The sequence below is a fragment of the Esox lucius genome, chromosome 11, assembly GCF_011004845.1.
Source record: "Esox lucius isolate fEsoLuc1 chromosome 11, fEsoLuc1.pri, whole genome shotgun sequence".
NCBI lineage: Eukaryota > Metazoa > Chordata > Actinopteri > Esociformes > Esocidae > Esox > Esox lucius.
The window spans coordinates 15,288,837-15,301,978 of NC_047579.1; the positions used below are offsets into that span (position 1 = coordinate 15,288,837).

The 13,142-nt window shown below is 48.2% G+C and overlaps 1 protein-coding gene across 4 annotated transcripts in view; it reads right to left on the bottom strand.

The window, feature by feature from the left end:
- sdk2a (sidekick cell adhesion molecule 2a) overlaps positions 1-13,142 on the bottom strand; it is a 189,201-nt gene that overhangs the window by 3,331 nt on the left and 172,728 nt on the right. The window contains exons 38-44 of one of the 4 annotated variants that reach the window (XM_029123816.2): positions 11,779-11,916; positions 9,957-10,118; positions 9,567-9,692; positions 8,617-8,781; positions 8,372-8,512; positions 6,794-6,938; positions 383-512 (exon numbers count right to left, since the gene is read on the bottom strand). In XM_029123816.2, the coding sequence (XP_028979649.1) occupies positions 383-512; positions 6,794-6,938; positions 8,372-8,512; positions 8,617-8,781; positions 9,567-9,692; positions 9,957-10,118; positions 11,779-11,916 (1,007 nt within the window). Of the gene's footprint in view, positions 1-382; positions 513-6,793; positions 6,960-8,371; positions 8,513-8,616; positions 8,782-9,566; positions 9,693-9,956; positions 10,155-11,778; positions 11,917-13,142 lie in introns of all 4 variants that reach the window. The other 3 variants (XM_029123815.2, XM_029123814.2, XM_029123813.2) reach the window with 3 other exon arrangements.

Below are 13,142 nucleotides of genomic sequence, written 5' to 3' on the forward strand. Positions count from 1 at the left end.
TCCCATGGGAGGGATTATAACTCATATTAAAACCCAGAGTGAGACGGAGCTGTAAACAAGAAGCTCAGAGGTCAGAGGGGAATCACCAGTCACGTCGTCTGTCTCCTGTCAGCGCGGGGCCACTCTAGTTAGTGGTGACACATTTGAGACTGACCTTTCTTCCTGATAACATATTTGCTCTCACCAGCAGATCAGGAAGAGGGAGGGTGAGAACGGGAAAAGACAAGATAACTGCCAAAGACATGACACAGGCTTCTCATTAACTGCTCAACTATTTGACTGAGTTTTGGTTGTGATGGGTAGATGTTTTACATGTTTTAACTGTTATTTAACCAGTTAGTTAAGAACAATAACATGTTAATTATTTCCTGCCAGTATATACCTGTGAGTCGGATATCTCGGAGGGTTTCTCGGTCAGGCTACTGCTCTCGGCAGGGATTAGATCGTTGTACTTGGTGCTGACATCCTCGTCGGAGTAGTGAAGGCTGCCTGGGCTAGGCCTGGGAGGAGACCTGGAGAGTGGCGATTGAGGGAGGGAGAGGGAAAGAGGAGAAAGTAGAAGAGGAAGAGAGGGATAGAGAGAAATCCAACTTTGTTTTGTAAAGAAAAAACATGGCGTGCGTCAAGCTGGAAAGCAGAAACAGCAACAGTAAGACCTGGCATCCCTGTCTTTGAGTGAGGATGAAGTAGTTATGAAAGCTCTAAAAATAAACCCTCTGATCTTGAGGGGTCATGACGGGAATTAAAGCTCACATGCTCGGTGGGTACTCATTGATTAGGGAGATGATTAAGGAGATCCACTGAACTGCAGTTCAAACAGAAAGCAGCAATCTCATCCTCCCAAATAGAAGATGAAGGCCAGCTGGATAGATGGGTGGATGGATGTTTGAAGTGAACGGATGGATGGGTGAAGTGAACGGATGGATGGATGGATGAAGTGTACAGATGGATGGATGAAGTGTACAGATGGATGGGTGGATGAAGTGTACAGATGGATGGGTGGATGGATGGGTGAAGTGAACGGATAGATGGATGGGTGAAGTGTACAGATGGATGGGTGAAGTGAACGGATGGATGGGTGAAGTGTACAGATGGATGGATGAAGTGTACAGATGGATGGATGGATGGGTGAAGTGTACAGATGGATGGATGGATGGGTGAAGTGAACGGATGGATGGGTGAAGTGTACAGATGGATGGATGGGTGAAGTGTACAGATAGATGGATGGATGGATGGATGGGTGAAGTGAACGGATGGATGGGTGAAGTGTACAGATGGATGGATGGATGGGTGAAGTGTACAGATGGATGGGTGAAGTGAACAGATGGATGGGTGAAGTGAACGGATGGATGGGTGAAGTGTACAGATGGATGGATGAAGTGTACAGATGGATGGATGGGTGAAGTGTACAGATAGATGGATGGATGGATGGATGGGTGAAGTGAACGGATGGATGGGTGAAGTGAATGGATGAATGGATAAAGTATACAGATGGATGGATGGGTGAAGTGTACAGATGGATGGGTGAAGTGAACGGATGGATGGATGGATGGGTGAAGTGTACAGATGGATGGATGGGTGTAGTGAACGGGTGGATGGGTGAAGTGAATGGATGAATGGATAAAGTATACAGATGGATGGATGGGTGAAGTGTACAGATGGATGGGTGAAGTGAACGGATGGATGGATGGGTGAAGTGTACAGATGGATGGATGGGTGAAGTGAACGGGTGGATGGGTGAAGTGAACGGGTGGATGGGTGAAGTGAACGGGTGGATGGGTGAAGTGAATGGATGGATGGATGGGTGAACGGATGGATGGGTGAAGTGAACGGATGGATGGGTGGGTGAACGGATGGATGGGTGGGTGGATGGGTGAACGGAAGGAAGGGTGGGTGGATGGATGGGAAGGGTGGGTGGATGGATGGGAAGGGTGGGTGGATGGGTGAACGGATATATGGATGGATGGGTGGATGAACAGATGGATGGATGGGTGGGTGGGTGTGTGAACGGTGCTGCATTTGAATGCTACATTAAGCTCCAGCCTATAATTGGGTTTGTTCTCTTCAATCTCTGATCTTCCCTTAGCCTCCATATCTCAATCTCCCAGATTATTGCTGTTGCTGGAATGGCTGAGGCTTTGGGCCTCCACGAGTTCAGATCACGGGATGCACGCACGAACGCACACACACACACACACACACACACAGGACCCCTTCTACAGGAAAATTAAAGACACGCTTTTCACAGAGAGCCGCTTGGCTAACTAACCTCGCTAACAGAACCGATAGGGATGTTAGGAACTTGTATTAAGAGTGCGGGTCAAAGACAAAGACCCCAGTTTTCTTTCTCTGCATCCCCCAATCATTGAGAAAAAAAAGCAAAGCAGAAAAACATCTGTTAGGAAATTGTTTCTATCCACTGAAATGAATCAGTTTGTGTGTGTGTGTGATTCAAGGGCAGCATAAGGCCTGTGGAGATGCTTACTGCCTGTGTCTCTGAAGGACTAGTCTATATTCCCCAGTCTGTGTCTGATGGACTAGTCTATATTCCCCAGTCTGTGTCTCTGATGGACTAGTCTATATTCCCCAGTCTGTGTCTCTGATGGACTAGTCTATATTCCCCAGTCTGTGTCTGATGGACTAGTCTATATTCCCCAGTCTGTGTCTGATGGACTAGTCTATATTCCCCAGTCTGTGTCTGATGGACTAGTCTATATTCCCCAGTCTGTGTCTCTGAAGGACTAGTCTATATTCCCCAGTCTGTGTCTCTGATGGACTAGTCTAAATTCCCCAGTCTGTGTCTCTGATGGACTAGTCTATATTCAACAGTCTGTGTCTCTGATGGACTAGTCTATATTCCCCAGTCTGTGTCTCTGATGGACTAGTCTATATTCCCCAGTCTGTGTCTCTGATGGACTAGTCTATATTCCCCAGTCTGTGTCTGATGGACTAGTCTATATTCCCCAGTCTGTGTCTCTGATGGACTAGTCTATATTCCCCAGTCTGTGTCTCTGATGGACTAGTCTATATTCCCCAGTCTGTGTCTCTGATGGACTAGTCTATATTCCCCAGTCTGTGTCTCTGATGGACTAGTCTATATTCCCCAGTCTGTGTCTCTGATGGACTAGTCTATATTCCCCAGTCTGTCTCTGATGGACTAGTCTATATTCCCCAGTCCACATCAATTACTCTTTGTCTTTCATGGATATCACGCTAAACCAGAAGCAGGGAAATAGATTTGTAAAGGAAATTTGAGCAGGGCAGTTTAGGGTGAGTTCTAGAGACATGAATAAATTCACAGGCAACACAATCCGGCTGTCTCACCCATTCATGTCACGTGGGCTTCGTTTAAACAATCTCTTTTCCCACTCCTGCATTCCAGACCGCTGCCTCCGGTGCACGTGTGCACTGCTGCAGCATGGGTTCGAATCCCGCCCGCTGCTCTTCCAGCAAAGAACTACACCCTCTATCTTTTCTAAGCACAGTTCATGCTTCCTTTGTAAATGCAGCCCTGTTCAACTTTCTGTAGGCCACGTGATTGGCTGAAGCGTTTGGAAGACACTAAATAGGCTTTTCAAACCAAAGGATGGGGCCTGGCGTAACGAGGAGCCGTATGACCACGGTGAAGCACCGTATCTACTTGAAATGCAGAGGAGGGATGTGGAGGGAGAGAGGACGAAGGGTTGAGGGATGTGGAGGGAAAGAGGACGAAGGGTTGAGGGATGTGGAGGGAAAGAGGACGAAGGGTTGAGGGATGTGGAGGGAGAGAGGACGAAGGGTTGAGGGATGTGGAGGGAAAGAGGACGAAGGGTTGAGGGATGTGGAGGGAGAGAGGACGAAGGGTTGAGGGATGTGGAGGGAAAGAGGACGAAGGGTTGAGGGATGTGGAGGGAGAGAGGACGAAGGGTTGAGGGATGTGGAGGGAAAGAGGACGAAGGGTTGAGGGATGTGGAGGGAGAGAGGACGAAGGGTTGAGGGATGTGGAGGGAGAGAGGACGAAGGGTTGAGGGTAGGGAAGGGAGAGAGGACGAAGGGTTGAGGGTAGGGGAAGGGAGAGAGGACGAAGGGTTGAGGGTAGGGGGAAGGGAGAGAGGACGAAGGGTTGAGGGTAGGGGGAAGGAGAGGGGACGAAGGGTTGAGGGATGTGGAGGGAGAGAGGACAAAGGGTTGAGGGATGTGGAGGGAGAGAGGACGAAGGGTTGAGGGATGTGGAGGGAGAGAGGATGAAGGGTTGAGGGATGTGGAGGGAGAGAGGACGAAGGGTTGAGGGTAGGGGGAAGGGAGAGAGGACGAAGGGTTGAGGGATGTGGAGGGAGAGAGGACGAAGGGTTGAGGGTAGGGAAGGGAGAGAGGACGAAGGGTTGAGGGTAGGGGGAAGGGAGAGAGGACGAAGGGTTGAGGGTAGGGAAGGGAGAGAGGACGAAGGGTTGAGGGTAGGGAAGGGAGAGAGGCGCCTGGGGGTCGGAGGCAGGGTTAAACCCCTCAAGTTCCGGTGTGCTGCAAAGGCTATTAAAGTCATTAAGCAGTACTGTATTCTGCCCAGGTCCCTTCCTCGTTCTTCCCCAAACTCTGTCTCCCACGCCTCGACCCACACTTCTCTCCCCGTCCCTCGCCTAGGCCCTTCGACACCCCACACGCTCCCCTCTCTTCTCCCCCGAGGGAGGCCTCCTATTTTCTGCCGGCAAAGTGGATTGAGACAGAGAACAGACCTGGGTCTTTTGATCCAAGTCCCAGGCCTCTTGGGTTAGTCTAGGGAGAGACCAGAACTTCCTCCCATCCCCCTCTATCCATCTAAAATATTCCACAATAATGAGGTGCACTGCAGAACCGCTTTTTCTGGTTTTCCAGAAAGAAGTAGACTCTAAAGCCATCCTTTCCATATATCCCAGCCACCTAGATGCCAGTCGGCGACCCCCAACGCAAGACCAACAGTGTCACAGGGCATTCACTGCGTTTCGTCAACAAGCAAACAACACAAAAAAACTGTCCGCTGTCATGGCCCTTGTGCGCTGTCTGTCTGAAGGACATGGGATTCGCTGTTCTGCTCTCACACTCTAAATGACGACTGTCACGTCGTGTGCGCTCTTCAACTCTCACAGCAGGAGCGCCGTCCTAGAACAGGGATAGATGGTCGGTTCTGTACAATAATAAATAAGAAGCCTTTGTCTGAGCCGGAGACAAACACACAAAGAACGCATGCAGAAGCCGGTTCAAGGGCAAGTCAGCTGCATGCAAACAAGAATGTCAATAAGGGGACCGGATGAAGGCTGATCCTAGCAGCTTGAGTCCATACTACAGCCTTGGCAGCATGTTCAACAGCCCCACTGACTGCTCCAAGGAAGGAAGAAATACATTAAGGAATCCTGCCAATAGGCCAGGTCAATCAAATTCATAGAAAGTGGGAACTTGAAGTTCTTTGTGTAGCAAGCTATCAGAGCAGTAAATACTTTATTACAATGCATTCCTATTTATAATATTTAGAAGTAAAAAGATACACTGTATGGCCGAAAGTATGTGGACACACAACCATCACATACAACCATCCTATATGACTTTGAAAATGCCATTCCAAAACCATAGGCCTTAAAATGGTGTTGGACCCCGTTTCAGCTATAACAACGGACACTATTCTGGGAAGGCTTTCCACAAGATGTTGGAGCATCTCTGTGGGAATTTGTGCCTATTCAGCCAAAAGAGTATTTGTGATGTCTTGGACAAGAAGGCCTGGCTTGCAGTCGCTATTCCAATTCATCCCAAAGGTGTTCAATGGGGTTGAGGTCAGGGCTCTGTGCAGGCTACTCGAGTTCCTCCACACCAACCTTGTCGAACCATGTCTTTATGAACCCCACTTTGTGCACAGGGGCACAGTCATGTTGGAATAGGAATGGGCCTTCCCCAAACTACTGCCAGAAGGTTGGAAGCACACAATTTTGAAAAATGTCTTTGTATCCTGTAGCATTAAGATGACCTTTCACTAGAACTCAGCAGCCAGGATACGTAACACTGAAACACAACCCCAGACCAAAATCCCTCTTCCACTAAACTTTATAGTATGCATTATGCATTCCAGTAAGTAGTGTTCTCCTGCCTTCCCCCACACATAGATTCATCAGGCTTAATTAATCACTCCAAAGGACACGTTTCCACTGCTCCAGAGCCCAGTGGCGGTGTGCTTTACACCGCTTCACCCGACGCTTTGCACATGTTAATGTGAGGCGTACAGCTGCTCGACCATGGAAACCATTCCTTGAAGCTCCTGACCCACAATTCTGATGTTGCTTCCAGAGGCTGTTCAGAATTCTGTTGTGAGTGATGCAACAGATGATAGGCATTTTTTATGCACTTTGTGCTTCAGTGCTCTGCGGTCTCACACTGTGAGTTTGTGTGGTCTACCACTTTGTGGCTAGGTTGTTGTTGCTCCAAGACGCTTTCACTTCACAATTATAGCACTTGTTGGCCAGGGCAGATCTACTAGGGCAGAAATGTCATGAACTGACTTGTGGCCAAGGTGGCATCCTATGAGAATGCCATGTTTAAAGTCACTGAGCTCTTCAGTACGACTCATTGTACTGCCAATGTATGGCTATGGAGATTTCATGGCTATGTGCCGGATTTTATACACCTATGGGCAATGGGTGTGGCTGAAACACCTGACCTCAATAATTATTGGGGTATCCATGAAACTTTGGCCATATAGTGTATGTAATTTTGGCATGAAATACTTTGTTACGCTGTACCACTTTCATATTAAAATTAACTGCTCTTTTGAATTGTGTATGTGTGTGTTACTGACCGTGTGTAGATGCCATTCTTTCGGCAGAAGGAGTTCTTGACCGACAGGCGCCGGTTGTTGAGTTCCAGAGCGGGGAAACGTCCCTCGTCCAACCTGACCACCTCCCCGTGGGACAGGGGCAGCGAGGTGCAATTACTGTGGCTCCCTAGGTGGGGGTAGGAAGAAACTGGGAGAAGGTTAGTCCACTGTGGGAACACAAACGCAATTTGCAAGTCAGGGCCACACCAGTGCTGAAATCGAGACCCAACTCCCACAGTGAACTTTAGACACCAAAAAAGTTAGGCCTGAGCTTCAGGTTCAGAATCATGCTTATAATCCCAGAACGAAGCGACCAAATGCTCTACTGCTCATGTTCATTCCTGTTGCCTGCTGACTGCAGACTTGGGCCAAAACTCACCCGGGTCAGTTAGAGGTCTCCCTTGAAAAACATTGGAGTCCTTCCGATTGGTTAGTATGATCTCAGAGGGAGCATAGGGGGGACAGGAGGGGTGGTGTCTCAACAGGGTGTGCGGTCTGAGAGGAGGTCTTTGTACCCCGGACAAAACATTTTCCTGTCTCTCCCGGCCCAACCAAAGCCCTGTATACTGAGCTTCGACCCATACAGGACCCCCAGGACACTAACGCTGAGTGCAACACTAAACACTAACGCTGACAGGGCCCTGAAAGGTAACTGTGTGACCTCTCTTCCGGTCATTCCTCACCCCTTACTCCTCCCATTGTCCTTCTTCCCTCCCCCTCTCCTTGTTGTGACTCGGCAGATTGGCAGGCCGGCATGATCGGATCTGGGGCACGAGTCACACCCCCTGGCCTGGATCAATGAGGATTGGCTTATATGTTAGAACAAAGCCACTTTTACTGGACTATTGATCCACTTTGCTTTTAAACAATGGGCAAATGGACAATTGTCTCCTGTTATCTTGTCCGCCTGTTTTTAATGCAAAGCACTTTGTGACAGCGGCAAATGTAAAACGGGATATAATTGGATTTGATCATTATGTTGTGGTCAGCTGGATCTATTTACATGACCTCTTACAGCAAGGAAAGACGAACCATCCCGGCTGGACTAGTGAATTTAGTGTCCCGATGAGCAGACTTAAAAAAGCAACTGTAACTTTTTTAATTGAACATTTGAATACATTTACATTTGCTACAGTACAGAGATAATCCTACATCCTCTACATTTTGTCAGTAAGAAAACACATTAGTAAATGTCCCTATGCTATTTTTTAAATGTTGCCATGAGGATGAGAGAACATTTAGAGTTTAACAAACCAAATTTTGTGCAATTCTACACTTTCTGCTGTCGTATGCTATCTGGATTTCAGGGGCCCAGGGGGCACATGTCATGCATGCCACTTCGCTATTCTAGCCCTGGGAACAACGGAGCGCTCTTTAAGAATTTAGGTAATTGTGAAAACATTAGAGCTGTCATTTTATAAACTACTTTCAGATGTGCCATTCTGGGTTTTTCAATCAAAAACCAGACGGCGGTGCTGTACATGGACAGAACACGTGAGGTGAATATTTCCGAGAGAACATGTCGTTGATGGTTCTGTGCTGGTTTCCCAGGTTGCCTACCTGAGTCTGCCTTCTTGGTGTACTTCTTACTCTGGCCTCGGATGATAAGGATGAAGACGAGGAGGAGGATGAAAATCAGGCCCACCAGAGCGATCACCACCAGAAACCACCACTCCTCGTAGAACGGAGACACTTTCTGGGCTGAAAACAACACAGGTGTGATGATAACAGATGAATACGTAAACTGACCAATAATTTTGTGGGTTCCCCATATTTAGTAGGATGTAACAGGAAGTGTAACTCACCGGAGATAGAGGGTGAGGGGGGACTGGGGGAGCCGTATCCGTAGTCGTTGACCCCAATGACCCGGAAGTCATATGTGACCCCTTCTTTCAGCATGTCCAGATTCAGTGTGTATGATGTCACTTCCTTCGGGATGTCTTTGATGAGGATGTCCCACAGTCCTTCATCTGAAGGCGGAGAGGAAATAAGATAATATCGTCCAGTACACTTAAAGTCGTAATTAGGCTTAGATGTTTTGGGCCTACTCTATTGTTTACTGGTACCAGGTGAACGAAAACCAAAGTATTTCAAAGAACACGACATACGTACTGGCCCCCAGGCAACTGATAACAACCAGGTAAAGCAACACAGTATCACAGGTTTTTGTGACATGCACACAAATTCCTTATTAGAAATGAGTTTGTTTTGTGTGTAGGACACGATATTCGTCCTATGGTGAACCCTGTACCGTAGGCAACCACTTTCTGTGTACATGACACCATTTTTCTGCAGGAGTCGGTAATAAATAATTAATTAGTTAATTCTTCTGTGACCTCACACGTATCTATAAATGTATTCCCATCCATTCCCAGATCAAATGTGTTCCAAATAAACATCTAGCAGTATTTGTGCAAACTGGTTACAGTAAATGTGGGATCAATAGCCAACGTATTGTATTAAATGCATTATAAAGATGTTGTGTAATACACATGATAAACTGAAGCTGTTGAAAAGAAAAGCTGCGTAGCTGAAAGAAAGCTGCGTAGTATACATTACAACTGGATCCATATATGAGTCATTAAGAACATTTAGTTTTTTACGATCACTAGAAAATCGTGTCCTGTATTTTAAAAAAATGCCTTTTACGTGTGCATGTCATGATTTTGTAATACAGAATTTGTGTAGAAATCCTGTGAAACTGTGTTGGATAAAGACGTTTGATTTTTGACCGGCTACTGTTGCCAGGACTCACCGGAAGGCCTAGCCTCGATTACGTAGCGGGTGATCGGGGCTCGACCCGGATCTCCACTGGTCCAGTGTAGGGTGAGGGCGGAGCCGTACCGAGAGATGAAGGGTTCTCCGGGTGGGCCCGGGGCTCCTAGTAAGCAGAGCAGAGAACATGGTAAGCATGATAAAGAGTCTAGAAGAGGGAACAGCTGTACACGGGACTGGGACAGCCTGCTGAGCTAAAGCCTTAGGTTACTAAACAATGATTAAGCATTTTACTCCACAATTAAACACAGCTTACCTGTCTGTGTGTTTAATACAAGAATTCAAACAGGATTAACCATGAAACCCAACAACCTCTACTAACTCTGGACCATTACTTGAGTCACAGCCTAGACTGCAACCCGTTACGCACCTTCACCAGGTCCGGTCGTAATGTTAGCTTCCACCTCGGGGCCGTAGGTCAGGGTTTTGGCCCGGATCCGGAAGTTATACGTCACCCCGTCGGCCAGATCTTTAATTTTCATCCACAGTGGGGCGTTGCCCTTCACATCCACTGTGACTATCTTACTAACACCTGAAGTGGAGTGGCGAGGACGAGACGGAGAGGAGTCTGTACAGGGACAACACTGAAGCTCGGAATACTGCTGGCTAGAAGCTACACAACATATACATACATGTATAGACAAACAACTGATGTGTTCCTGAACACACACACGCATGCACACACGCACGCACGCCCAACAGTATCTCACAACACTCACTACATGAGGTAAATGAGTGTGAGTGTTCCTGATCAACACATGGCACTGTGACTGTCTGCTGCCCTGTGAAACTGTGTGCTGCTGTGGATCTACAGACCAGGCCTGGATATGTCTGGTTTGGATACCATGGAGAGGCTGGCCGGTAGATGTGTTTACATGGCAGTCAAATACCCCAGTCCCAGCTGTGTCTATCAACCACATGGCCATCTGTTCTAGGGGCCATTACAGGCCAACAAGCTGGAGTTTCCCATGACCGTGTCCCATTCCCCCGACCGTGTCCCGTTCCCCCGACCGTGTCCTGTTCCCCCTACCCTCACCCGTTCCCCCGACCGTGCCCTGTTCCCCCGACCGTGTCCCGTTCCCCCGACCGTGTCCCGTTCCCCAAACCCTCTCCCGTTCCCCTGACCGTGTCCCGTTCCCCTGACCGTGTCCCGTTCCCTCGACCCTCTCCCGTTCCCCCGACCATGTCCCGTTCCCCCGACCCTCTCCCGTTCCCCCGACCGTGTCCCGTTCCCCCGATCCTCTCCCGTTCCCCCGACCGTGTCCCGTTCCCCCGACCGTGTCCCGTTCCCCCGACCCTCTCCCGTTCCCCCGACCGTGTCCCGTTCCCCCGACCCTCTCCCGTTCCCCCGACCCTCTCCCATTCCCTCGACCCTCTCCCGTTCCACCGACTGTGTCCCGTTCCCTCGACTGTGTTCCGTTCCCCCGACTGTGTCCCGTTCCCCCGACCGTGTCCCGTTCCCCCGACCGTGTCCCGTTCCCCCGACTGTGTCCCGTTCCCCGGACCGTGTCCTAATCCCCACATTGCCTACAATTCCCATTCTACCTCTGTCATGTCTGCTCCCAATTACTGAGGAATCTAGAGGCCCAACCACACTTAGCCGAGCTATTAGCAGTGCTTTCACTCAATGAGAGGGAGAGGAAGTTGTGAAAAACAAGTCCAATTCAGTAAAGATCTATGTGGCCACAGGAACGGCCCGGACCTATCCAGCTGTAACGTATCAAGACGCCAGTCAAAGACCGCGGCGGCGACATCGTCAGCCTTTGATTGTAAATGATCTCCCTCACTATAAGCAAGCTATCGGGGTAAATGAAAGGGCTCACAAACAAAGTCACCGCCTTCCAGCCTTTCAGGCTCCAGGGTGGCAGTTTATGCCTGCGTGTGTGAGAATATGAGTGTGTATGTATGTATGTATGTATGTGTGTATATATGTATGCGTGTGTGAGTGTGTATGTATGTGTGTGTGTGTGTGTATATATATATATGCACGTGTGTGGGTGTATATGTATGTATGTGTGTGTGTGTGTATATATATATGCGTGTGTGTGTGTATATGTATGTGTGTGTGTGTATGTGTGTGTGTGGGTGTGTGTGTGGGTGTGTGAGCGCGTGTGTGTAAGTGTGTATGTGTGTGTGTGTATATATATATATGCATGTGTGTGTGTGTGTGCACGTGTGTGTGTGTGTCTTACCATCGACAGGTGTGCAAGGCTCGTAGACAAGGCGGTAGCCCTCGATGATGCCATTGGCATGGCGCGGCTCCCCCCAGGACATGTTGACCGACGTGGTGGTCAACTCGCTGAAGTGGATGAAACTAGGCTTGCTGGGAGCTGGAAGGGAAAGAGCGAGAGGAGAAGGAGGAAAGAGTGGTGAGGGAAAGAGAGAGGAGAAGGAGGAAAGAGTGGTGAGGGAAAGAGAGAGAGGAGAAGGGAGAGAGAGTGGTGAGGGAAAGAGAGAGGAGAAGGAGGAAAGAGTGGTGAGGGAAAGAGAGAGGAGAAGGAGGAAAGAGTGGTGAGGGAAAGAGAGAGAGGAGAAGGGAGAGAGAGTGGTGAGGGAAAGAGAGAGAGGAGAAGGGAGAGAGAGTGGTGAGGGAAAAAGTTTGTCTTCGTGCGCTGGCCCCTTCATCTGAGCATGATTTCAACACCTTCTGTCTGGGATATGCTGCTATGCATAAGATGCCCACTTCTGACAGAAATATCTTGAAAACCACTATGTGAACCGATTTCAGTTTTCCCCCCCATTTTGGGAGTCCGCTTCACATCAAGTCATTATCACGAAGGGATATACAGTATACTCACTTTTGTCGCCAGCGGTTTAGACATTAATGGGTGTGTGTTGTGTTATTTTGAGGGGACAGCTGTTTTACAAGTTTACAAGTTTATTTTCACTGTTTTCAAGCTGTACACTCACTACTTTACATTGTAGCAAAGTATAATTAATTCAGTGTTGTCACATGAAAAGATATAATCTAATATTTGCAAAAATGTGAGGGGTGTTCTAACTTTTGTGAGATACTGTAAGTATTATTCTTGGACTTGGATAGATACAATCATCCATTCATCCCACGACCTTCTAGATACGCTGTGAGAATTGGGCTTCTGGGCCAGAGAAAGCCGACCCAGTGCCAAAGTTAGTGTCAGGAACTTAGCAGGAAGTATGCATAGATTGGACCAAAGCTTGTGTTGGCTACCCTCCCGGTTAACCTACAGAACAGAGGGAACGCCGCCTCCCTGCATTTTTAACTCAGCACTTTGTCTTCTCAGACTCTCTATGCAATGTCACTGGCCTTCAAGGCGGCGGGCGTGATGAGGGAAACACCAAAGGAATTCACTCTGTAAACATTTCTTTCCTACCAGAAACTGCAAAGGCTGTTTTCTAGTGTGTATATGTGTGTGTGTGTGTGTGTGTATGACTTTACTAGAGGGAACCAAATATCCTCGCAAAGATAGTAGATAGAAAATGTTGACCTTGCGTTCACATTTCTCTGGACCTCATAGCGAAAAAGGCTATATTAAAGCTAGATTAGGTTTATTTTTATGGGAACATGTTAAATTTA